General features: G+C 36.0%; 1 protein-coding gene across 4 annotated transcripts in view; it reads left to right on the top strand.

The window, feature by feature from the left end:
- The first annotated feature begins 233 nt into the window (after nt 1-233).
- ACBD6 (acyl-CoA binding domain containing 6) overlaps nt 234-27436 on the top strand; it is a 202231-nt gene continuing 175028 nt past the window's right edge. For all 4 annotated transcript variants that reach the window (XM_056815604.1, XM_056815606.1, XM_001374505.3 and 1 more), the window contains exons 1-3: nt 234-458; nt 6782-6846; nt 8696-8792. In XM_056815604.1, coding sequence (XP_056671582.1) covers nt 234-458; nt 6782-6846; nt 8696-8792 — 387 coding nt within the window. The remainder of the gene's footprint in view (nt 459-6781; nt 6847-8695; nt 8793-27436) is intronic.

Below are 27436 nucleotides of genomic sequence, written 5' to 3'. Positions count from 1 at the left end.
TCGGAGCGGGAAGAATCGGCCCGGGTCCGAGGGAGAGAGCGAGGGTGGACACTAGCTTCTCCCGGCCTTTGCCTCAGCTCAGGCGCCCCCGGGGCTAGTTACCGGAGGTACCCGAGGGAGGACAGCGAGCGTGGGGCCAGCGCCGGCAACTGGAACTGAGGCCGAGCGGACCCGACTCGACCCGACCCACTGTGGGCTGATTTCTGCGCTCTCCCCGAGTGGGCCCGGGGACCATGGCTTCCCCTTACCCAGCCCAGGGGGCCACGACTGGCGACAGCGGCGGAGAGCTGAGCTCCGGGGACGAGTCTGGGGACGTGGGGGATTCCCCTCCCGGGCCCGAGAGCGAGGCCCCCAAAAGCCTGGTGGAGCTCTTTGAGAAGGCGGCGGCTCACCTGCAGGGCCTCGTCCAGGTGGCTAGCAGGGAGCAGCTCCTCTACCTGTACGCCAGGTACAAGCAGGTAAAGTCACAAGTCGGGGCAGGCTGCGCAGACCCCGAGGAGGAAGGGGGCAGGGTCAAGGTCAGGGCCCGGGCCCGGGCCAGGAAAGAGAAAGCCCTGCCAGGCAACCTTGCTCTCTCCACATGGGTGCACACACACTGTCTTGTCTTACCTACTCACTCATCCAGCTACCTATCTATATGCTGAACTGTATCTATCTACTGAGCTATGTATCTACCTACCTATCAGTCTATCTACTGTTCTAGGGATCTACTTACCTATTTATCTACCAATCTATATCTAACTGTACACTTGCTTACCTACCTATAATGATATCTGTCCTTCACTTCTTTATGGGTTGGAGATTGGATCATCATGCCCTCTCCAATGGTCAACGGAATAATAATAAAAGCATTTATATAATATACTGCTTTAAGTTACAAAGCATGCGTTACAAACGTTTGATCTTCACAACTGTATCCCCATTTAACAGATGAGGAAACTGAGGTAAATAGAAGTTAAGTGACTTGCCTAGCTACTACTACTAAATTTATATAGCACTTATTTTGTACCAGGTATTGTGCTAAGTATTTTCCAATTATTAGCTCATTTGATTTTCACAGAACCCTGGGAAGTAGGTGCTTTTATGATCACCATTTTACAGATAAGGAAACTGAGGTACAGGTGTAGTGACTTGCCTAGGATTATACAATTAGTATGTGAACTTTCTGTTTGCTGCACTTGAGGCAGAATTTTATCTGTTAGTAAATTTAGTAATAAAGCTTTGGGCATACAAAAAAAAGGGCAAAAGAGAGCCCTTGCCCACAAGGAGTCCCCTAGTCTAACAGATGAGACAACATACTAACAACTCTACAGACATACAGACAGAAAGGATAAATTGGAGGTGATAAGGAAGGGAAGGCACCTGCTTTGGGGGGACTGAGAAAGTCTCAGGTCTTTCTTACTATCCATTTTGCCACCTAACCAACCTTGCATATAACACTTAAACTCTCTAAGCCTCAGTTCTTTCATCTGTAAAATAGAGGTTATCATAAAGGTTCTATCTCCATCTTGCTTGAACAAGGGTATCATAATAGTTAATGTGGTCATTGTAAATGAAGAGCTTCAAGATTGTGAGAGAATAATAGTTTTATTGAAATAAATAAGAAAAATGCCAGACCAAATAAAGAATTGCTACTGTTTTTGTTGTACTTTTCAATGCTTGCCTATCTTACATTTTTGTCTTGACAGACCATGGTTTCTTGTTAGAATCAGACACTTAAGAGCTTGGAAAGAACTTAGAGATGGTCATCATCTAATGTTATTTTTCTATTTTACAGATAAGGAAACTGAGGCACTAAAAGGGAGACATAGTAAACATTTCTTAAACACCTACTATGCACCCCATACTATGCTAAGTATTGGGGATAAGCAAAAGGGCCAAAGACAGCCCCTGCCCTCAAGGACTTCACACCCTAATGGGGGAGACAACAAGCAAATATGTACAAACAAGCAGTATGCTGGATAAGTAGGAAGTAATTAACAGAGAGAAATCACTAGAATTAAAAGGGGTTGGGAAAGGCTTCCTGTAGAAGGTGAGGTTTTAGCTGGAACTTGAAGGAGACCAGAGAAGCCAGGAGGCCAAGATGAGGAGGGAGATTCCAGGCATAGGGGATAACCAGAGAATATGTTGAAAGGTAAAAGAAGGAGTATCATTTTCAAACATCCAGAAAGCCACAATCTGGACAGACCTCAGAGATCATTTAATTCAAACACTTCATTTAAGGAATGAGGAAAATCAGAGGTCAATGGCAAAGCTTTAATTAGAATTTAGGTTGCTGAATGCCCAGTTCAGTGTTTTTATTACCATGAAATAGGAAGTGTCTCTATTTTGTTAATGTATACCATAATGGATCACTTAAAGTGACCTCAGTTAAATGACAAGAAAAGGTAATTCTGTCAGTCAATGGTATTATTAAGAACCTGCTTAATTAACTAGATTGTTGGGATTGAGTTTGCCCTCAAATTGTTTACTTGAAATGACAAAACTACACCTGAAAGATTAAATACAGTAGTTAAGACTATAATAAGACCTCAGTTATCTTTAGAGCAATATCATTTTTGATGACTTTTGTTATAGAACTGTTCTAAAACATATTGTATGCTGTCTTTTTCCCATTTTTTACATCGTAATTTTACCCCATAGAATAATTCCATGTAACAAATAACAATTTTTAAAGACAAGAAAAAGGAAGAGGAAAAAATCAACACAACTGATTAGCACATTGAAAAAATATGTAATATATAACATTTGTGGCCTTCCTACCTCTGGAAAGGAGGATAGGGGTATCTTCTATCTTTTGGAACCTTGCTTGTTCTTTATAAATTTGCCATTTTCACTTTTAATTTTTTGATCTTTCCAATTACGCTGTTGTAGTTATTGTATATGTTACTGTCTTTGCTTACTTCAACTGCATCAGTTTATTTAACTCTTTCCAGCCTCTGCATTTTGCATTTTGTACTACACAGGAATATTCCATTGTATTGGTGAGCCATGGTTTGTCTCATTTGATTACCTTTCTTCTTAAGCCTTTTCTGGGCCCTGAAGTTCTTAATTTTGAAAGTCAGTTATTGTGATGTGCCAAAGATGTCACTATCGATACAAACAGGCATACCAGATTTTAGAGGCCCCAATCTTGGCAGGAACACTGAATCAGAACTTTGGGGTGTGTTGAGGTGAGGAGGAAGGCCCTGATTGTTCCTTGTTTTTTGGGTCTTTAGCTCTCTTTTTTTTTTTTTCAAAACTAAAGTGATTCAAAGGCTGAAATAGCCTTCTCACATGTATTTTTCTTGCTATTTAGAAATCTTCCCTGTTGCTTGCTTTTCAGTCAGTGTATGACTTAGCACTTGATTATCAGTGATTTGAATCACTTAATTCAGTACACCCTGTCTCTTTTGTTATAAGATCAGAGCGCTTCAGGCTATAAGAGACCCTAGGTATCATGTAGTGTAACCTGCTTCTCTAATCTGCCATTGGCCCCAATTTTCACTTTCCCATTCTGTCTAGATCACCACCCTCAATCCTGGAATTAAACAAAGGGATCCACTTCTCTTTTAATCAATAACTATCCTAGCACCAATCACATATGGTGGATGGCGATACAGTTGATTTGAATAAGAGAAGAATTAAATTCAATTACCCTTAATCCATTTCTTTAAGAATAGTATTTTTGCTTTGGATCTATCAACCTTCTTTCCAAGGAGTTTTCCCAAAGGGATCTGGAAAGGACAATGGAGAAAAATATTCCTTAGTATTTCAGTTTTACTAAAAAGGTTTTGCTTCCACATGTAGAAGGAAGATTTGATTTGTTATGTGTGGTCTTGAAAGACTGAATCAGTAGCAATATGTGGATCTAAAATACAGTGAAATGGGAAAGAAGAATGGGTGCCTTTTTCCACTATGAGAATTAGAAGTCAAGGGACCTGGATTTGAATCCAGACTGCTATCCATGTGATTTAAAACAAGTCACATAACTTCGGTTTCTTTATCCGGAAAAAATGACCAAAGGGTCAAATTTAGTCATGATTACAGCATAGCTGTCCTAATCAAGCTGTTCCTAAGTGGAATCAGCTGCTTAGAGAAGTGGGTACATTTTTCACTTAGTCATTTTAAGCAGAGGCTGAATGGGTCCATTTGTTAATCCTAAAACTACTATGAGAGCCTTCCTTCTAGCCACTGAGACCCTTTCCACTGAGCACATCTTTCTAATTCTATGTGGACGATACCTTTGTTGCTTTTTGTTACTACAAAACTAAAACTGAAAACTGTGTACTTTTTCCTGTTGGCTATATTTCCTCGTCCTTTGTTTCATTGCGACTTATCTGGACATTGCTTTAAGTGGATCTCATTTGAGTGATAGAGGGGAGCTTTGAATGTCATTGTCACTTTCTGAAATTGCTCGTAACCTGAATAAAGTGTCTCTGAAAGGGTTCAGCCAAAATAGAGTGAAGTTTGTTTTTTCCACAATTAGTACATGTAGACAGTCTTTATTTTGTTTAAACCACTTTATTTAGGAGACAGTGTTCCAGTGGCAAGAGCTCTAGGTTTAAAGCTTACTTTAAATCTCACATATGCTACTTAATGGTAGCTGTGTGATCTTGAGACACTAAATGTCTTTGGGACTTAGTTTCTCATCGTAAAATGAGGGGATTGGACTAATGGACTTCTAAGGTCCCTTTCAGCTTTAATTCTATAATTCTTTGATCCTATGAACCTCTGGGAAATTGATTCCTTGGCATCTATCAAAAAAGAAATTGGGAAGCAATAACCACATTTAAATTTGTAGTCAAGAAGACTTGAATTTGACTTTTGCTTCAGAGATCCCCATGGCAGTTATGAAACCTCTCTAAATCTCAGTTTTCTCATCTGTAAATGGGATAATAGCACTCTTTCATAGGGCTGTTGTGAGGATCAGGTGAAGTACACATAAAATGCTTTGCATACCGACATAAAATATATAACATCATGTATAACAGATAAGTAAAAACTAGCTACTCTTATAGCCTAATTTACCCAGCATTATAAGAGTGTTCAGGAATAAATTTCTCAGATACAAATCCTCTGGGAAAAAAACTATTCTGGAACCTCATAATTTGTCAACTCTTTTTCACCACTGCTTTTTAAGGCTTCTAAAACTATTTTAGTTTGTAAAATGAAGGCCATATTTCTAAGAAGAAACAACCAAACTCATCTGTTCATGAACATTTCACTTTAAATAACTACTGGGATCATAGAGAGAGACGTCCTCAGATCTCTTCATTGAAGACCATATAAAATAAGACTGATTTCAAGTATTTTACATTCTAATAAAAATAGTACTATTAATTCTAGTCAATTGAACTTCATGCTTTACTCTTTCCTTTGGAAAGTTCACTCCTAAAAAGTCAATAATAGTAAGACAGATCAATAATAATAATAGTTATCTCCACTAAACTGCTTTGGCTAGAGGTAATCTTTGGTTTTTGAAAGTTCAAACTTTTGCTGGTCTTCCCAAGCAGGAGATGCTTTAAGTACAGAACTGACCTAGTGATGGAGACCAGCATAGCTAAATGTAGAACGCTCTTCAAGTTTCCCCCAGGGTGATAAATTTTGAAGGCACAGTGACAAGCAAAAATTCTACTTAGAAGTGCCCTGCTTTAATAGAGGAAATATTGCCATTGATGAAATTAAGCATCCTTGACTAGGAAATATTAATCATTCTTTTTTACAAAGTAATTTCCTTCAAATAACTTATTTTGGACAGTATGGAGGCCTAGAGGGCTACTATAGGTCCACACAAATGAAAAATTTAAGCCCAAGTTTTGTTATTTTATGCCCAGGACTTTTTCTATTATACTCCACTATTCTCTCTCTACCTGGTTTGTTGAATAAGACAATAATTTGAAATTAAAATGATTTTGCCAGTTTTTGACATGACTTAGAAGATTTCATTGTATGTGTCTTGTTTTGAAATAATAACTTCTCATAAAAGGGCTTTATCCCTTAGATATTTGTTATTCTAGGTATCAACAGATTTCAAACAAAATATATTCCGGTGATCAATTTATCTTTCAAATTTAACTATCAGTTCAATAATTTCCAATTATGATGGCAAGTTTCAAATATTTTTTTTCTTTTAATGTTGAATGGAAATCTTTTTCCTTTGTTGAAGGAATTTGGGAAAGTCGTGGGAAGATGTTTTGGTGTACCAGAAGGGCTGCTATAATCATTCTAGGCCAAGTGGTTGGCTTGAAGTCAAACTTAATTTATTCATTCTCCATTCATCCCTGGTCTTCCATTTTTCTTGGTACGACTGATAGAACCAGAATTTATGAAAATACTGTAAGAAAGGATGTCTGTCCCTTACTACAACAAATTTTGGGACCTAGATTGCACCTTGCCTATAGCTCTTTTCTTTCCAGACCCACATCCTTAACCACCTTCCTCTTTTTTTTTTTAACTTATACCTCTCTTCCCCTTACAATGGCCCTCTTCTTGGACCTTTCTTATCTCAAGGTTCTCTGGTATATTTGAAGTTATATGCTTTTTTTTTTATCATAGTAGCTCCTATTCATATTATTTCTGCCTCTAGTTATTAAGATTTCAACAAAGAAGCCTATCATTCCCTATATGTTCATAATAGTATTTTACTTAATAATATTAAAGAATAAGTCTACATTTTTAAAAATTTCCCATTACAACATATGTTTTCCTAATTATAGTAATTGCATACATATTCATTTCAAAAGAGAAAAATGCTTCTCAGGTATTTAATAAGTTATTGGTATATTTTTTCTTTCTTTAGGTCAAAGTTGGAAATTGTAATACACCTAAACCAAGCTTCTTTGATTTTGAGGGGAAACAAAAATGGTAAGACAGAATTCTTGGAATTTCTGTTTGAGCTTGTTAAAAAATATTTTAGATCTATAGGAATTAAGAAGTAATGAGCAGATTAGAGTATTCTTGGATTAATCTCTCTGTTATCCTATTGACATTCAAACAGTTTGTAGAGAGATTAAAAGAATCCTATTTTATATAAGGTTCTTATGTACTGTGAGTTTGGTGGATAGGCAGTCTTTGATGTACTGTGCCTTACATAGCAAGGTACTCCGTGGCCTCAGCCAGGTGGTAGGTCACAAATACCAGTTTTCTCTCTCTACCAGTACTGTTTAGGATTTTCCATCCCCAGTCCCTTTCATATCTTGCCCTAGGGTCAGGCTAGGATCGAGATGTTGGTAGCAGGAGGGGAAAAGGAAGGAAGAAGAGAAGCTAAGCCTTCATGATTATTTTCCCTCTACTCATATGCTGCTTCTAATGATCTTGTTGGCAGTGTACCTAGACTGTTGCTACCTTTTCATTGACCTCAGGATTTATCCTCTTTCTGGCTACATAGACTTTCCATTTCTCCATCTCTATAGTACTTGTAATGAAAAGCCTAGAGTAGCCTTTCTTTGTAAAGGTGGAACACCAACAGATACTTCTAAGCATATTTTCTTCCTTAACTCTTGAAGTACTTTGTGCACATACACATATATTACACACACAATTTTATGTGACAATTTACCTTATTTTGTATTTTTTTAATAGTGTGACAGAGAGAAGAGTGGCATTGAGATTTAATCTCCCTTCTTCCCCACAAAGACATTGTTTAGGATAATTACCACAGTAATTAAGAAAGCTAATGCAGTTGGAGACCTAGAGACAGGAGGACCTGGGTTCAAATGGGTATCTGGGTAGGCATCAAATTTTAGGAAGGACATTGAAAGAAGGTGGCAATATAGTAAAGAGCCTTTAAATCATTTCCCTTACAGATAGGTTGAAGATAGTACTAAGTGTAATGAATGGCCAATTGTAAAGAGGCAAATCTAGGGTTAATGTAAGGAATAACAACAAAGTGGTATCAACTTTTTGTTGGTTCTGTTGTAAAAGAATTCTTTTTCAGGTATGGGTTGGATTAAATGACTTCTGAAGTACTTTTCAATTCTTAAGATATTCTGACTTTATTCTGACTATATCAAAGGTTAGGGTAGTACTTAGGATATTAAGGTATCACAAAAAGTAGCTGTTAAGTTAAAAATACCTCCTGAAACCTTCCCTGTTCTCTCTAGTGTGTCTAATTCAGATGTAGGACCTCATGGTCAAATATTAGAGGACCATTATGTAGGTTGGTCCAGAAGTCCAACTACCATGCGTTATGGGGGGAGGGGGGCAGAGATAAAATTTTTTATGAAAAAAGGGAGGGGTTCCTAATGTAAAAGATTGACTTAGAAATTAATAGAAATCATTTTTTTTGGTAAGCTTGTTCAGTTGCATTTGTTTGCCTGATGGATTGTTTGAACTACAGTGTAGCTAGTTTATCTGTAGTTAAATAGATGTGTTTCAAAGTCAATCTGAAAGGTAATGGTCTGAATTATTCTTGTAATTCCAAACCTTCAAGATGAGTATACATCATTTTAGTAGGTCACTGGTTTTCAAAGTGTGGTCAGGGAATGCCTGGGAGTCCCTTAGACCCTTTCAGGAAGTCTGTGAGTCAAAGCTATTTTCATAACAATACTAGACATTTTAATTTCTAATAGGGTATATGTTGATAGATATAACCCACATAAACATTCTTTGAGAGGAATCTTCAGAAATTTAAAGAATATAAAGGAATCCTGAGACCAAAAAGTTTGAAAAAATGCTACAGTTGGTCATTCTGGATATTTTTTTTTTATTATAGGGAAGCATGGAAGGCTCTTGGAGATTCAAGTCCTAGCCAAGCAATGCAGGAATATATTGCCTTGGTTAAAAAATTGGATCCAAATTGGAATCCTCAGGTAAGACTCATTTTAAGGATCTGCATTTTTGTTGGCATGGATATTCCCTCCATATCCTTTTATAACTTGCATGGTCTTGAAGAGTTGCTTTGGCTAAACATTTATCATCCTATTGTCAATCTTGTTATGAGTCTTGTTAAATTTAGCATAGATGGGCCTTGGGCAAGCAGAGAGAGAACCTGTCACTAAGCCTGTACATGAAGCTTTTCTCACCTTCAGACCTTGCAGAACTTCCAGAGTTTGTTGTATTCCATTGGTTTAGCCTTTGAAGAATTCAAGGTTAACTTTTTACAATAGTCACAATGAAAACAGAGTTTCTTGAAATAATGTCACATATTCTGAAATTTTACCGAATTACTAGTTAATATATTCAGTATATTTTTAAAGAAAATTTAAAAGTCAGGATAATATCTATTTTAAGAATTTATCATTTCCTGAATCAGTTATAAAATTACTTAGAAATTGAACTATACTTAAATATTAACATAACTGTAGTCTGATATTCTAAGTTTCTTTGGGCAACATTAGAAAAACATGATTACAGCTTTGGCCTGAGAATTCTCATATTTCAATACAATTTTATTGATTTTTAGATTTAAAGAAAATCTCTGTGACCTTTGACACTATTAGTTGTGTATAGTATCATCTTTCTAGGTTTTCATAAGTACTCTCACCTGATATTTTTACCTGTCAGACCTGTCTTTTCTAGTCCTTCGCTGCAACCTCCTCTAAGTCATACCCACAGAGCATAGGTGTTTCAAAAAGCTTTGTCTCTTCTCCTTCTACATTATTTTGATTGTTGTTCTTATCATGTTTCATGGGTTCAATTATCATCTTTTTGTGGATGATTCTCAGATTTATTTCTCCAGCTTCTACTTCTCATGCTTTAGACTTGCATCATCTACTGTCTCTTGGACATCTTGAGTTGTCCCATAGATATCTAAAACTCAGTGTATCCAAAATGGAAGTCATTATTTTTCCCATTAAACACACTCCTCCTCTGAACCTTGTGATTACTGTTGATGCCACCATTCTTTTCCCAGTCCCTTGGGCAGTCTAGATGGCATCTCCATCTAGTTTAATGTTTAGTGTTTATACTGTTACATCTCTGGTTTATGTCTCTTCTTCACTCACACAAGACACCACCCTGTTGCAACCCTTATCTCAGACTTGAACTACTGGCATAGGTTTCTGGCTGATCTTCCAACAGCAGAGATTTGCTTTCTCCAGTACATTGTATACTCAGTTGCCTAAGTGATTTTTCTAGGGTACATTTTACCTCTACTCAAACCTCTACCTGGTGGATCCTGGTAACCTCCAGATCAAATATAAAATGCTCTGGTTAGCACTAAAAGCCCTTTTAAACCTTCTAATTTTTCCAGTAATAATTTCTTTTCAGACTTTCCTTCTCTGGACCATTTGTCTCTTCACTAGCTGTCCCCCTTCCCTGATAAACTTTTCCTTCTTGTTTCCTTTAAGACTCAACCCAAATTCCATTTTCTATAAGACTTTCCTGGTCCTACTTGTCAACTGGAGAAACTAAGTTTGAAACAAGGGTTCTGTAGCTCTGCAAAATATAACACCAAAGATCCCAAAGGCTTTGTTTTGGCAAATATCTTTAATCGTGGAAAAAGGGGATGAAAATGTGCATGTCTCTAGCTGGCAGAGTCTTAGTTTATAGAATGGAAAAGGAAGTACAGCTGAGCAGGATCTGAGCCCAGCACTTGTTACACACTTTGGGGACCAGCATGATTGGTTAGAAGTTTGGTTATTGGGAGCTAGCCACGAACCCCTCTTTCCCACAGGCCTTAAGAAAAAGTCATTGTTGGAGTTCAGGGGCAAGGGATTGACCCAGATCTTTGGATGGCCAATGAGACATCCTTGAAAGATAACTAAGATAGTTTAGAAAGTTATGGTAGCTAAAGATAACAGCCCCAACCACTCCCTTTCTTTCACATGCAGTCTTCCAAGGTCAACACAGATTGTCCCCAGAAGAGTTAGATTTCTAAAATTAACCCTTCACAGGCCAGCTGAATTCTGAGCTAAGTTCAGAAAGAATAATAATTTGAACAAATAGAGAAAGCAATTGAGGGCAAAATTTTGTTCTCAGCTTAGGCTTCTGATTGGGCCTCTTCTAAAAATAAGAGTTTTGCTAAAAGAGTGGCAGAATTAAGTTTATTTCCACATACCCATTGCTAGTAGCTTCCCTGTTTTTAACTTACATGTACACAGTTCTCAGGGCATATTCTCCCCCACTTAGAATGTGAGTTCTGTGAGGGCAGGGACCACATTTTTGTCTTTATGTTTCTTATGTACACAGTAAGCCCTTTATGTAGCTAGTTTTTTGTGCGTATGAATAATGAATACCTGAAGTGGTCTGATATTTGAAATCATACTATTTATTTCCATTAGATTGCAACCAATTACTATTTTTATATAATTACAACTTGAAATAGTACATGTTGGACCACTTCATATAAGATTCTACAGTGCCTTCCTTGTAACCAATTAGTCAAGTGAAATAATTCAAAACAATTGGCCATGATTGAAAATATACATCTTCATTCACACCTCTAGTCTGTCATGATTCTGCCAAGAGCTGGATGGTATGCTTCATCGATCTTCTGAAATTATGATAGGTTCCGTAACCTTTCCAAGTTGTTTCCTTTACATTGTCAGCATTGTGTAAATTGGTTTCTTGGTTCTTTCCATTTTGCTTTGCATCAGTTCATATATGCCTTTCCAGTTTTCTATGAATTTTTTGTTCATCATATCTTACAGTACAATAATATTCCATTCATCAATATACCAAAGTTCTTATGGTATAATAATATTCTGTTGCATTTATCTGCCACAGCTAAATCACTATAGTAGTTGATGGACATCATCTTTATTTCCACTTCTTGGCTACAGCAAAAAGTCTTTCCAATAAATTTTCAATCTATTCATCTATATGTAATGTTAATAGTATAATCCTTTTGCTTTTGAATTCTAAGGAGTGAGCTAATGAAAAAAAATAATTGTATACACATAATTTATTTATCGCTAAAAAAGATTTTTGGTGAGTTTTGCAATGGATATTTTAAGGAATACTTAAGCTACAACGCTTATTTTTAACTTCAAATTAAATCTTAAAGGCAGTGTTGAAGAGTGGAAAGAAAGGTCACTGAATCTGGAGTTTTGGGGGACTAGCTTTTGAATCCAGGCTCTGCTTGCTACTTAATATTTCCATTGGAAGGGGAAAAAAAAGAGAAAAGGAAGAAGTGGGAGGGGAGGAAAGGGAAGAAGCCAGCATACTATTACTATCCTCATTTTACATTTGAGGAAACTGGGACATATAAAGATTAAGTGACTTTTCCCAGAGTCACATAGCTATAGTAAATGCCTGAGGTTGGATTTGAAATAAGATCTTCCTGACTTACAGGCCCAGAACTTTATATCCTGGACTCCCTCTATAAGGCAGCTTCTGTATGGCTTTTGGGAAGGTCAGTTAATCTCTCTCAATTTAAATTTTTTGATTTATAGAATAAAAGAGCATCTTTTTGAATATTGGGATTCCTTATTCTTTTTTTAATACTTATCTTCTATCTTAGAATTGATACCGTGTATTGGTTCCAAGTCAGAAGAGAATAAGGGCTAGGCAGTGGGGGTTAAGTGACCTGCCCAGGGTCACACAGCTAGAAAGTGTCTGTGGCCAGATTTGAATCCAGGACTCCTGGTCTCCAGGCTTGGCTCTCTATCAACTGAGCCATATAGCTTCCCTCAGGATTTCTTTTTAATGCCACTTTTTTTTTCAGATACAGATATGATAGTAATTGCACAATTACTATTCAAAGCCTAAGAAAATATATGAATTGAGAAAGTATACAAAGACTTAATTCAGTGATATTTTTGTATGAATTTATAACTTATTAATTATGCCATAGTACTATATACATTTGAAAAATTGCAAAATAATATATATGAGACAACTTGAGATATAAAGAATGGCCTCAAAATGGGTCCTTATTCACATAAAGCAATTTACTTGTTGGTTTTGAAATCTGGTTAATATATCCACTTTTTAGTTTTCAGTTATTTGTAACAGACTACATTAACAGGTGAAATTCCATTTTTAATAGATGGTAACTTTCTGAGCCTTGACAGGAACAAAAGAAAAACTGTGTTCAATTAAGGTTTTCAAGTAACTTTTGAGTTCTAGTAATTTTCTTGTTAAAGGCCATTGTATACTTAAACACTATAGATACCGAAAGAAGTTTCACAAAATTTAACACCCATTCATATTAAAATACTAGAAAACATAGGAATAAGTGAGCTTTCCTTAAAATAAGTAGTATTTATCTAAAACCAAGAGTAACCATTATCTATAATGGGGAAAACCTAGCAGCCTTTCAGGTAAGATCAAGGATGATGAAGCAAGGAGGTCTGTGATTATCATTATTATTTAATATTATATTAGAAATGCTAGCTATAGCAAGATTTTAAAAGGAATTTGAAAGAATCAGTACAGGCAATGAAGAAACAAAACTATCACTTTTTGTTGATAATATGGTATACTTATAGAACCCTATGGAATCTTTAAAAAAAAGCAGTTGAAATAATGAACAAGTTTAGAAAAGTTGCAAGATATAAAATAAGTCCTCATAAATCATTAGCAAAATTCAACAAAATCCATCAGGAGGAGCTAAAAAGAGATAGAGAAATTCCATTTAAAATAACTGAAGAAAAAAATAAAAATAAAATAACTGAAGACTCTGTGAAATATTTAGAAATCTAACTGCCAAGACACATACAGGAACTACATGAACACGGTTGTAAAATGCTTTTTACATGAATAAAGGTGGATCTAACCTATTGGAAAAATATTAATTGCTCATGGATTGACTAAGCCAATAAAATTTAAAAACAACAATATTATGTAAATGTATTTATTCAACATCGTACCAGTCCCACTACCAAAGAATTACATTATAGAACTAGAAAAAACTGATAAAATTCATCTGGAGGAACAAAAGGTCAAAATTATCAGGGAAACACATGGGGGGGGGGAATGTGAAGGAAGGGAGCTTAGCAGTCCATTTCTCAAACTATATTACCAGGCAATAATCATCAAAACAATTTAGTACTGAATAAGAAATAGAGTTGTTGATCATTGGAATAGATTAGGTATGCAATATACCGAGGTAAATAAATACAGTAACCTAGTTTTGATGAACCCAAAGATCCAGACTATTAGGGCAAGAATTTACTATTTGACAAAATCTTATAGGAAAACTGGAAAGTATTCTGGCAGAAACTATAGGTCAACATCTCATACCATATATCAAGATAATCTCAAAATGGGTACATGTTTTAGACATAAAGGGTGATATAATAAGCAAATTAGGGGAGCATGTGAGAAATTACTTGTCAGATACATGGAGAGGGAAACAGTAGTTCATGACCAAATAAGAGATAGGGTTCATAATATGTAAAATGGATAGTTGATCACATAAAATTAAAAAAGATTTTGCACAAACAAAACCAATGCGTCCCAAATTAGACAAAAATAAGGAAACTGGAGGGAAAGTTTTATAGCAGATTTCTCAGATAAAGGTCTCATTTCTCAAATATATAGGGAACTTAGCCAAATTTATAAAAATAAGAGACATTCCCCTGTTAATAAATAGTCAAAGCATCTGAATAGGCATTTTGCAGAATTAAGAAATCAAAGCTATCAATAATCATATAAAAATGCTTTAAATCACTAATGATTAGAGAAATGCAAGTTAAAACAACTCTGAGGTACCACCTCACACCTATCAGATTGACTAATGACAAATGCTGAGGAGACTGGAAAAATAAAGACAGTTGGTGTAACTGAACTTGTCCAACCATTTTGGAGAACAATATATGCAAAAATATCAGCTCTCTTTGTGGTGACTAAGAATTGGAATCTGAGAGGATGCCCATCACCCAAAATGGTTTCACAAGTTTTGGTATATGAATGTGGTGGAATACTATTGTGCTGTTAGAAATGATGAAGGGGGGGAAACTGGGTAGCTCAGTGGATTGAGAGCCAGGCCTAGAGATGGGAGGTCCTAGGTTCAAATGTGGCCTCAGACACTTCCCAGCTGTGTGACCCTGGGCAAGTCACTTGACCCCCAATGCCTAGCCCTTATCACTCTTCTGCCTTGGAGCCAATACACAGTATTGATTCCAAGACGGAGGGCAAGGGTTTAATTTAAAAAAAAAAAAAGGATCAAGGGGATGGTTTCAGAAAAACCTGGAAAGACTTCTATGAACTGATGCAGAGCAAAGTGAGCAGAATCAAGAGAACAGTGTAACAGTAACAGCAATATTGTGGAGGTAATCAACTATGAAAGACTGGGTAACTGATCAATACAATGATCTACCAGTACTCTAGAGGACTCATAATATAAAATGTTTTCTATCTCCAGATTGAGAATTGATAGAATTAGAATCTATATTGAAGCATATTTTTTTTTATTTTTCTTGCTCCTCCCAAATGTGACTAATGCAGAAATATGTTTTGCTTGACTTTATCTGTATAATAGGTATCATATTTCTTGCTTTCTTAAGTGGGGAGGGAGTGGTGAAGGGAAGGAAAGAATTTGGAACTGAAAATGAATGCTTTTTTTTTTAAAGAAAAAAATGAGGTGTAATCTACAAAAGTAACTCTGAGGTAACCTCAGTGCCTCTGTGATCTTATGCATATTCCCTCTAAAGATATTGTAATTCCTTTATAACTTCTCATATTGTGTGGATTTTATGTTTTCCTATAAATACTTGAAGGGGGTTCACCTAGCCTATTGTGAAATTTTTCTTAGATCTCTTATCAATACATGGTTACCAATGAAATTCATAGGCTGCTTACACACAATTTTTGCTACATGACTAGCCTACCTTTTTTCCTTCCTCTTTGGTGATTACATCTTCTAAATGATATCTTTGTCACTTCTTGCCTATATTTCTTCATTGGTAATAAATATCCCTTTATGTTTGTCTCCATTGTTATCTGGATTCCCTATGGTTCTGATTCTTTGGAGATTATGGTATTACATGATTCAGAACTGCAGTATATAACATTATTAGAAAATAGTAGAATAGTTGGATAAAGGAACATTCCTGTTAGTTCTGCTTCTGGAGAACTTGAGTTCTTGAGTTTAGGAGTTTTGAGTTGCAGTGGATCACATGCTGATCGGGTGTCCACTTTGGGTCCTGTGATGGTGAGCCTGTAGGAGTTGGGGACCTACCAGTTATCTAAGGAAGAGTGAACTGAAGTCATAAATGGAGCTGGTCAATGCTTCCATGTTAAGTAAGCTTTGTGGAATTGAGCCTGTGAATGACCATTGTACTTCTAGCCTTGGAGAAACCAAGCCTTAAAAAAAAAAAGAAAAGAAAAAGAAAAATGTTTGTATTAAGAATATAGATTTTTTTTTCCAGTGAGAATGGTGAAGTCATTAAAACCATTGTGCATTTTCTTAAATGCAATCCATTTTTCTCTCTTTTTGCTATTGAATTCTGGTCCTACTTCATTGTTTTTCCACAATATCTCCAAGTTATATTTACTAAAGGACCAGTTTTATGAACTGTCTATCAAACAGTATATATACCCGTCTGGATGATAGGTATCGTTTATATTTTTGTTCTTATATGGATTGTTTTAAGTGATTATGGATATTACTTAGGAGGCTTTGCAGTGTTCTGGGGCTTGATGAAATCAATATCATGCCAGCCACATAGAGACTCTCAATTGGAGAAACTCACCAGCATAGGAAATCCCTCTGTTTAAATTCTTCAGGGCATTTTCCATGATAATGGAAAACACTCTCTGGCAAGTACATATCTTCCTGGTTTATGCTATTTCCCAAAGTTATGAACAGTCTCCTAATGGCTAAATCTAACGGCCTTTTCTGAATCCTCATTCTTCTTGACTTCTCTGCAGCTTTTATACTGTTGATGATTCTCTTCTTGCTGGTCTCTTCTTTCTAGGTTTTAATGACACTGCTCTCTCCTGATTCTCTTACTTATGTGACCACTTCTTTTCAGTCTTCTCTGCAGGATTTTCATCCCACTCATGCCCCCTACCTCTGACCAAGATGGTCCTAGACCCTCTTGTTTTTTCCCTCATTACTTTTTCACTTGATGATCTCATCAACCTTCATGGATTTAGTTATTTTTATGTCGACAGTCCTCAGACTATTGTCTAACCCTAACCTCTCTTCTGGCCTCCAGTCTCATCTTCATGGACATATCCAACTGGATGTCATCTCACATCTGAAGTATTCTAATACCCTACTGGTTGGTCTCTTCTTATTCTGTTCTATCCTCCACTCAGTGCAGGCCTGATCACATTACCTCCATACTCTGTAAACTCCAAAAGCTCCCTGTCACCTATAAGATCAGATATAAAATATCTTGTATTCAGAGTTCTTCATAACCTGTCCTCCTTTCCCCTGCCAGTTAGCCTATGGTTTAGTGACCCTGCCCTCCTCGCTGTTCCATTTACAAGAAACTTTCAGTTCTGAACATTTTCTCTGGCTGTCCCCTAAGCATTCCTTTAAGTCCCATCTTCCATCTAAATTCTATAGAAACTTTTCTCCATCCCTCTTTCTAAGTGCTTTTTCTCTGTTCATTTGTGTATATAGCTTGTTTGGGCATAGTTGTTTATACACATAGTTGTTTATACGTTATCTTCCCCTATAGATTGCGAGTTCCCTGAGAGCAGAGGGTGCCCCCTTTGCCTTGACTGAAAAAATAATTACTTAAGTCAGTTTGTTTCTAATACTATTGATAATGGACATTTCAGAAGGAACTTTAAAAGGTTCCTATAGTAAATGAAATGCTTAGAGAATGGGGTATGGTGGTGAATTATATTTCTTCTGTAGCCAAAGAATAACTGTAAGAACCATTTTGTTTCAACTCTTAATGAAAATACTTCTAAGCTGTTTTAGAGGCCAAATGGTTAGAATATTCATCCTAGAATCATGCTTAGGAACTATGTGACCCTGGGCAAGTCATTTATCTTAGTATAACTTTCCTTATCTGTAAAATGGGGATAATAAAAAAAAAATCCAGTTCCCTGGGGGCTGTGAAAAATAGACTCGAATACAGGACTACAATCCCCATGAGCCTTTGCTCCACTTCCCCAGAATGCCTTGTAATCTCACCTGGGCTGAGATCGAGAAGGTATTTAAGCTCATTCAAAGGCTTTTGTTGGGTCTTTTGGACTTCCGTTTTGGAGCAGAGGCGTCTCTTCCATGATGTGAGGTTATTTTGACTAGGCCTCTGGCCTAGACACATGTTTCTTACTTGTATATTCTTAATCTTTAACCTTTAATAAACCTCTAAAAAATATAATACTCCTTGCAGAGAGAAACTAATTTCTACCTGCCTCAGTCTCCCCCTCTCCCCTAAATTTTAATCTTTACAGTTTTTGGTGACCACGAAGGGACAAAAGAACCTTATCAGTCTTCTGATCTCCTTACTATCACCTGGGAGAAATCCCACCCCGGCTACCCCCTCTGGCTCTTGGCCCTGCCTTAGTGCTTGGAAGGTTTCTAGAACCTCAATAAATTTCCTGAATTTTCTTGCCTTTTCAACCCACTTATTGCTCACTCCCTCAGTCCTGTTACCAAATACCTTGGCTTAAAGACACAGCTGCCAGAACAGGTGAGTATAAAATACTTTTTTTCTCTTTTCCCTTTACCCCTTAAGTTAAATTGGGGTCAACAGGATTTTTTTTTCCTTCTCCTCTTTATCTCTCATTTCCGTCTCCTTTTACTTTAAGAAGGTGGCTCAGTAGATTATAAGGCAGGCCAGACTTAGCTAATCAACTGATCAACAACGAGGAACCTCAGGAGAGGAAGCTCTTAGGAGCTCCTAGCCCGCAAAAATCAGCTGAATACAGCTAGGGAGCTAACTTAAAAACCATTTTTTTTTTCTGTTTCCTGGCCTTTCTAGTCTTAAAAATTTAAGTGGGCTTTGCTCAAGGAAGATAGCACATGGTCCTAGCGGCTTTAGCCTGAGGGCCAAAGAAGATTGCTGGGACCCACCCACATACACTTTGTAAAGAAGGAGAATTTACAATACAATAGGCCCTTAGCCTGTATAGGGTTGTAGACTCAGAGCCACCTACTGTAAAAAGAAAAAGCCTGTGGAAAGTTTGCTGCTTGGCCCTGCTCCCCACTTGCTTTGTGAAATTACAAAATATACATATAAAAATGAGTACTATATCCTTTGACAATTATAAGACAGCTGAAGAAGTAGGGGCATTGAGGAATGAAGGATACCTCCAAATTTTTATATTAATAGGTACTGTCATTTTTGTACTCCTCAATACTATATTTAGAGATGAAAAAATAAAAAAAATTGAGGATAAAATAAAACAAAATGAGGAGAAAATAAAACAAAATGAGGAGGAAATAAAGCAAAATGAGGATAAAATAGAAAATATTGAGGATAAAATAGAAAATGTTGAGGATAAAATAGAAAAAATTGAGGATACAATAGAAAAAATTGAGGATAAAATAGGAAATATTGAGAATAAAATAGAAAAAATTGAGGATAAAATAGGAAATATTGAGAATAAAATAGGAAATATTGAGGATAAAATGGGAAATATGGAAGATAAAATAGGAAAAATTGAGGATAAAATGCAAGCCCAATTAGAAGATCTAAAAAGTTTCTTACAGGATCAATTGACAAACAACCACTCTACCAGAAATAGACCTGTTTCTGAACCTTTGAATGAGGAAATTTCCTTCCCTGAAATAGAGATGGAAAGCACTTTTCCTATAGCCCAGTTAACAGACTGCTTCTCTCGTGCAGTGCAAATCTTGTCTGAATTTAATCCCCAAAACCCTTCCCCTGCAATCCCAGCTTCTCATGTTCCTTCTCCTACAGAAAACCAAATTCCAATGCAAGAGAAATCTTGTCCTCCTAGAGAAACCTGTTCTTGTCAAACTGACCCACAGGTGCAAAATTCAACTAGAGGCCTGTTTCCTCTAAGAGAAGTACCTGAAATAGGACGAAATGGGGATGTGGTGACTTTAAGACATAGGATACCGTTTACTCCCCAAGAAATAAATGAATTTACACGAAATATTCCCACATATGAACAAGATCCTTTTCTAGTAACAAAAAAGATGGGAGACATATTTTTTCAGTATAATCCGTCTTACAAGGACGTTGAGAGCTTACTCCAGGCTTTTTTAAGTGAACGTGAAAAAAATAAAATAATTGCTCATGTCAACAAAACCAGGGGGCGTAATGCAGCACATTGGCCATCTCAGGATCCCGAATGGGACTATAACAATCTCAGTCTCCCCATCTCCCCTAAATTTTAATCTTTACAGGGCAGCTGGGTGGCTCAGTGGATTGAGAGCCAGGCCTAGAGGTCTTAGGTTCAAATGTGGCCTCAAGACACTTCCCAGCTGTGTGACCCTGGGCAAGTCACTTAACCAATACACAGTATTGATTCCAAGATAGAAGAAGGTAAGGGTTTAAAAAAAAAAATCCAGTTCCCATTGCAGCCAGTGCTCTAAGCTGAGCCTCCTCTTGCTAGAGATCCAAGAGCTCAGAGAAGAGGGCTCAAGAAGAGAGAGCCATCACTATCTTTGCTAGAAAAACAGTGCAAACTGCTTGCCTCAATGTGAAAACTAGCATTATATTTAGCAAAATACAATAGGTGATTAGAGAGAAGTATTTATCATCTAATAACTGAAATCCTTAAGAGTTAAGTAGATTTCTTAAAAATGATCAATAATCTGAATTCAGGTTTCTCTGACCTTCTGAATAAATTATTGCTTGTGTTGATACAACATAGAATCTCCTTTAACCCACATTGATGACTGAAAAATTAACTCTGCCCTACTCAATTCTGAGTTAACTTGAACCTTCACTGTTGAAGGATTGTAGTTTTTCTAAGCAATTATCTATCTTGCTGCCAGATCAATCTTAGTAAAGTTCTGCTTTAGTCATGGCACTCTCTTCCTTAAAAACCTTCAAAGAATCCCCATTGTTTATTAATAAAGGCCCATTTCTTCACTTAGCCTTCAGTCTTGTATAACCTGGTCTCAACTTACATTTTCTTTTCTTTTTCTTTTTTTAAATCCTTACCTTCTATCTTAGAATTGATACTAAGTATTGGTTCTCATGGGGTCAATGCTATTTGGGTCTCATCCAAAGGATTGATTGTCAAATGGAGTCATTTGACTCCATTTTGAGGAAATAAGTTTTATTATAAGAGAATGTAGGGAAAGAGTAGCTAGTCTAATAAGTAATAAGGCAAGGGAAGGAGGTGTGGTAAGTAAAGAGAGTGTGTAGGGTTCTCCATCATGTTTTTTATCTAGATTACTTTCTAAGGACGGGGTCAGTTCTTTGGGTAGCTGCTGCTGCCTTGTAAATCCAGAGAACTGAGGTCACTTTAGCCCTGGATCACTTTGGTCTGTGTGGCTTTATCCCTGGTGCACTCTGTTTGTTCTCAGGGGGAGCAAACAGCAAACTGCAATGTAAATGGATGCTAATGATATGTTAAATACCCTGCGGCAACTGTTGGGCATTTTTCCCCCCTTATTCTGTAAGGAATCTAAGAAAGGTGTTGAGTGTAGAAATTGAGCATTGTTTGAAGCTAGTCCTGGGTGACTGGGGAACTGAACCACGTGTACTTGCTGTTCAGCAAACCCCAACCAGGGACCTGGGTTATATTTCAGGATTAGTGTGAGGAGTCTTCTCATAATTGTGAATCTAAGCATCTCTGTCTTATGTGTGAAAGGTGGCCCCATTCTAATCAGCTAGTTGTTTCTTTGTTCTTTTGATTGTGTACAGCTACTTGGCAGGGTTTGTGGGACACTGTAATCTATATCAGTTCTTAGGTAGAAGAGTGGTAAGGGCTGGGCAGTTGGTTTGAGTGACTTGTCCAAGGTCACACAGCTAGAATGTATCTGATGGCAGATTTGAACCCAGAACCTTCTGTTGATAAACCTGTCTTTTTATCCACTGAGCCACTTAGTTGCTTCTCCCAACTTACATTTTCAAACTTATCTCTTACTACTTCAAAAATGAATCTTAATTTTCAGGCTTCAAAAAAATCTAAACTTAAAACATTTTTTTAACCTTTTTCCCCCCATGTCTTCATGACTTGACTTCAGGTCATGACTCATGACAAGAGCTCCCTTGTTTCCTCTTTATTTGAGCTTTCTTTCCGACTCTTAAGCTTTGAATGAGATATTGTGATTTAGTGGAAAGGATACTGAATTTGCAGACAGGAAAAAATCTGCATTTGAATCTTGTCTCCCAAGAGTTAACACCAGTGTGGCCATGGGTATGAAGCATTAATTTTTTTTTTTAAGTAAAAACCCTTACCTTCCATCTTGGAATACTGTGTATTGGTTCCAAGGCAAAAGAGTGGTAAGGGCTAGGCAATGGGGGTTAAGTGACTTGCCCAGGGTCACACAGCTGGGAAGTATCTGAGGCCAGATTTGAACCCAGGATCTCCCGTCTCTAGGCCTGGTTCTCAATACACTAAGTCACCCAGCTTCCTAGGGACATTAAATCTTGACTCCGAGCCTCAGTTTCCTTATAGATAAGAGAGGTGTAATAACTCTAGTACTTATATCATAGGTGTTTTTGAAACCTTAAAGTGCTATAAAATGCCGGCTAGTCTTACTTATATTACCTTATATACTTATATTATTTGGCCACAGTTTTTATACTTTCCTTAGCTTTACTAGAAAATGAACTCTTAAAAGGTAGGATGTGTTATAAATATTGTATTCTCTTCAGCACTGCCTGAGCAGTGCTTATAGACTACACTCACTAAATATTTAGTAATATAAATTAACACAATAATTATGTTGAGGTAACAACAAGGTTAGAAACAACAACATAGAAAACCACCGGTTTTAAATACAAGCTTTTTTTAACTTGTGGAAGTAGGTTGTCTTGACGCCCAGTGGGCTGTAGAGGTCAGTATTTGACTACCTAGCTGGCTGGTGAGGTGTACCAATGAGCTCCTGGGAAACAGAATGATGCTTTTGTGTCTTTTTATGTGGAAACAATGTCGGATTAGGTGATTTTGAGTTAGGTTATTTCAGTTAAGTTAGATTACTGATTTTAAGTATGTTTTCAAACATGTTAATAAGTAATAGTAAATTTTGGGTGGAAATTTTTCAAGGAAAAAAAGTTTTAGAAGGGTTTTTTTTCTTTTATTACTTCACTTTACTTTTTCTCCAGTCTTTTCCCAGTAGCTTGAATCTTTGAATTTACTAAACACTCTAACACTATATTACTGTGGTCATTAATTAGGTGTGCTGGTTACCTAATCTATTCCATTGATCAACTACTATATTTCTTAGCCAGTACCAGATTGTTTTGATGATAACCACTTTATAGTATAGTTTAATATGGCCAGGCCTCCTTCCTTAATATTTTTTCATTAATTCCCTTGATATTCTTGATCTTTTATTTTCCCTTATTGTTCTTTATGATTCCATTATATAAATATATTAAAGTACTTAGGGCTGTTGAACTCCTGGGGTGTTTTTCCTGAATCTCCTGTGTTCAACTTTATTCAGTGGAAAATTTAAGACATAGTTTAGAAGCAAATTTGGCATAACCCCTTAGCAATCTATAATTTTCCATTGACTCAAAGGTGACACTTGTGTAGACAAGTGATCTGTACATTTCTTAGAGTATATTATTAGTAATTAAATCCTGTCAGAAATGTCAAGGTTTGATTGTCACTGTTTTCTATTCTAATACATATACCACAACACTGGACTGTTTCCATGAAATAAATATCAGCAACTTTGATAATTTTCATTTTAACCCCAAGAAAAAATGTTTATATTGTGCCAAATCTGATTTTTCAAGTATATGATTCATTGAAATTATCTATTTTCAGATAACTTGTCTAATTTACCATTTCCATTCTAGTAGAATTTTATTGTAAAAAGGTATGAATGTGTATCACTTAGCCATACTACATTTTATATACATAAAATTGAATGGAAAATTTTATATGAAATATAATATGAATATCTAGTATATGACATATTTATCTTAAATTCCATCAGCTTTTTAGTGCCATATGGCTGAAGATTTGACTTATGATTGGGGTTTTGTCCTTGGACTCATGTTCTTTTACCTGGTAAGGAGCTGTGTTAAAGGTCAGATTTCCCTTGTTACCTTTTAGCCTAATTTAGGTTGGTGATTTTATAATTTAGATAAGAAATATTTAACATCTCTTTTCAGATACCTTTATAGTAGCATTTCCTACTATTTGCAACATAGCATTATTTCTTTCTTGCATTTCTCACTGGATGAAGGTGACTATTAGGGAAACCATTTAGTTAATTAAAAATTTTGATGGAACAAAAAGAGTATTTTCTTGTTCCCCTCCCTCATTCCTCTCCTTATAATTTGAAGCAATCAATTCCACAATAACTTTGGGAAGACTTTCTAGTTTTTTGAAAAATAAGATTGCTTTTGTTAGCCATAAACTATACAAAAGTCCCCAAAAGGAAAAGGACTTTTAATTTTATAATTCTATGTATATCATTCTGTTTGGAGAATGAATGAAGGTGTTAACATACTCTCAGTTATGAGCAATTATTGCTCTTACCTTGTCAAATATGAGATTATAAAGACTAATCAAATAAACATAACATTTGAGTTAAAAAATAAAACTCAGGTCCTTTAGGACATAACCTATTCTCTAAGAGTAAATCAAAGCACTTAGGAGGAAGCTTATTATCTCACTTAGGTTACTGAGATTATAGTCCTGTGCTATTTACTAAAAATAATAAAGATTAGGTTACTAAGAAACTAGGCACATTTAGAAAGAAAAGTAAATAGTGTTGTATAATTGTATTCTTGTGTTTCATAAATAACGAATCTCAATCTGTTTTGCATCTTAAAATGTTTTCAGAACTTCAATAATTTAATAATTCTCCCTTTTTATTTTTGTTGCTCAGTATTTATGGGACTTGGATTTTTATTTTTCTATTACAGATAGAATCTTTAAAAAGGATTAAGATGAGGTACTGGACTTAATTCAGGGACTGACATTTGAAACTGGCCAGGAATTTACTAAACAATTTTGATACTGCTTTAAAAACTTTATTTTCTGTTGCATTAATAAATCCTTGCTTACCACTAGGTGGTCTACTGTTGTTCCATGTTATCTAGGATATGGATTATACTCTTTAATTGTTGTGAGTCACAGACATTCTAGAGCCTATCATATTAGTGTTTGGCACTCTGCTAGTCCCCCAAGTCTATTTGAGCTATAAACTAGTGATGACTATATTAATTTATCCTTTGAGATTCAATTCAATTAAGATTTATTGAGTTGCTTCAGGGTGCACAGCATAGCTCTGAAATAGTGCTGTGATTCCACTGAGATCTTCTGTCTAATATTAATGATTAATTGTAGCTTTCTTCTGAGAACTTTTAAAAATCAAAATTCTTTGAAACATGATTTTGACAGACAGTTAACTCCAGATATTATGTCACTAATTTAAAAAATTCCCTTCCTCTGTCATTACTACTCCTAAAGGTGAAACCATGGAATCCTTCCAGTTAGTTTCAAGTTTGTTAGTGGTCTGTTTCTTTTAGAACTAAAGCTCTTTTACATATTATAACATCATAAAAGAACTACTATGTGTCAGGCACTGTGTAAGGACTGTGATTCAAAGACAAAAGTGAGACTATTCCTGTCTACAAGGAGCTTTATGTATTTACTGTGAAGGGAGACAAATGTATTAAGTGTATGCAGAATACAGTGAATACAAGGTAGTTTGGGGAGGAAGGGAAACAGCAGCTAAAAGTGGGGAGTCAGGAGACTTCATTAGAAAGGGGCACTCATGCTGAGTGTTGAGTAAAATGAGTGATAACAAATAGACATTGAGGAGAGAGTGTACCCCACATGCTGGAGTTGTTTCTACTATTATAAAATTAGTATGGGATTGTAAAAAGTTAAAATTAATGTCAATAATAAAAATGTTATATTTTAGGAGATTTATTAATGATCATTAGAAATCAGAGAACAAAGAGGATACAAAATAAAGATCACGTGCCCATGGCTGATTAATCATTTCAATACCATGCTGGAGGAAAGCCCAAAAAAGAGACCCAAGAGGACCGCCCACTGGTTAATATCCTCTCTCTATAGGAAGTACACAAGGACAGGAAGTCAGTGGGCTCTCCGGAAATGTAGTTCATTTTTAGGGTAACAGTTTTTCAATTATACAGGATGGAGGCATTTGAAGTTGATTGCATGAGAACTGAACTTTAAAGAAATTTAGAGGTTTTCCTTTAAGTTTAGTTATTTTGATGGTGGACTTTAAAATCTGCCTATATCTTCAGTGCTCAGCATAGTACCTGGCATATAGTCACAGTTTAATAAATTCTGTGAAAGGAAAGCTTTATGAGTACTATAAGCAAAATGGTCAGTAAATAACAAGCACAGAAGGACTTCTTGGATGCAACAGAGGTGGCACACTACTTATCTTAGAAATAATAAAAGCTGGTCTTGTCTAGTCTTTTTTAGTTTTTATTTTTGTCTTTTGGAATATTGGAGTTTCTAGTTAATCATTTAGATTTAGAATTTGGCAGCCATACCTCTTGATGACAATGTGAGGTGGAGGTGTTTCTGTCTTGTACTTCTGTGTACTTGAGGTGAAGTGTTTGCCTTGATTACATGAAGAGTTATTATTTTATGAAGCAGTACTAGTCTAGGCGGTACTTTTTATGCCCTTTGCAAATTTTGAGATTAAAGATTAAATCCTTGCTGGTTAGGTAGTCAGTTTGGCTTTCAGTAAGTTAGTATTATATTTTTTCTTTTTGTATTTATTTTGGTTATATGTCTTAGATTTTTTAGACTGTAAAAATTGTTCTTTGTGGCATTATATAAAGTTTTAGGCAGTTGATTAAAATACAATATAGAGTAATTTAGTGTGCATTTTGTAAGTACTCAGTTTGAAAGGGAAACTAGCAGTGTAAAGAATATTGTTTCATAGAGCAAGATAAATTTCATTCCTCTCCTTCCTTTTTATAAGGGGTTCAGATCTTTCCAATACTTTGCATGTCATCGTTTTTGTTAATGATCTCATCTCTTCAGAAATGGTGAAAATGGCTGATCACTCCTTGGATTTGGGATGACAGATTAATTTCCTCCTGTTAATAACCAGGAGGTAATTATTGAATTACCATTAGGAGGACTTGTTGACATTTTATTGTATTAATATTTTACAGCATAGATTGCTTTGGGAATGTGTATATCTTTTATTGAATTTTGTACTAAAAAAGCATAGGGAAATCAGATTCATGAAATAATTCCTGAAGCCTGCTAGGTGTAGACTACATTTTGGAATTTTATGCTACCAAGAAATATTTTAACATAGGTGACAGAAGGCTGGATCTGGTGTCTGAAAGACCTCAGTTTTAGGTTTAATTTTGACATTTACTTGCTGTGTGATCCTCTGGCAATACCCTAGGAAGAATATTCTAATATAATGAATCCATCTATAAAGCATTAACCACTGAGGGATTGGGAAAGGTCTTTTATAGGAAGGAATACTTTAGCTGAGTTTTGAAGAAAACCATGGCTACTAAGAGGTAGATGAGATAAAGTTTGT

The sequence above is a fragment of the Monodelphis domestica genome, chromosome 2 (genome assembly GCF_027887165.1).
Source record: "Monodelphis domestica isolate mMonDom1 chromosome 2, mMonDom1.pri, whole genome shotgun sequence".
NCBI lineage: Eukaryota > Metazoa > Chordata > Mammalia > Didelphimorphia > Didelphidae > Monodelphis > Monodelphis domestica.
This window is presented reverse-complemented; position numbering and strand designations above follow the sequence as displayed.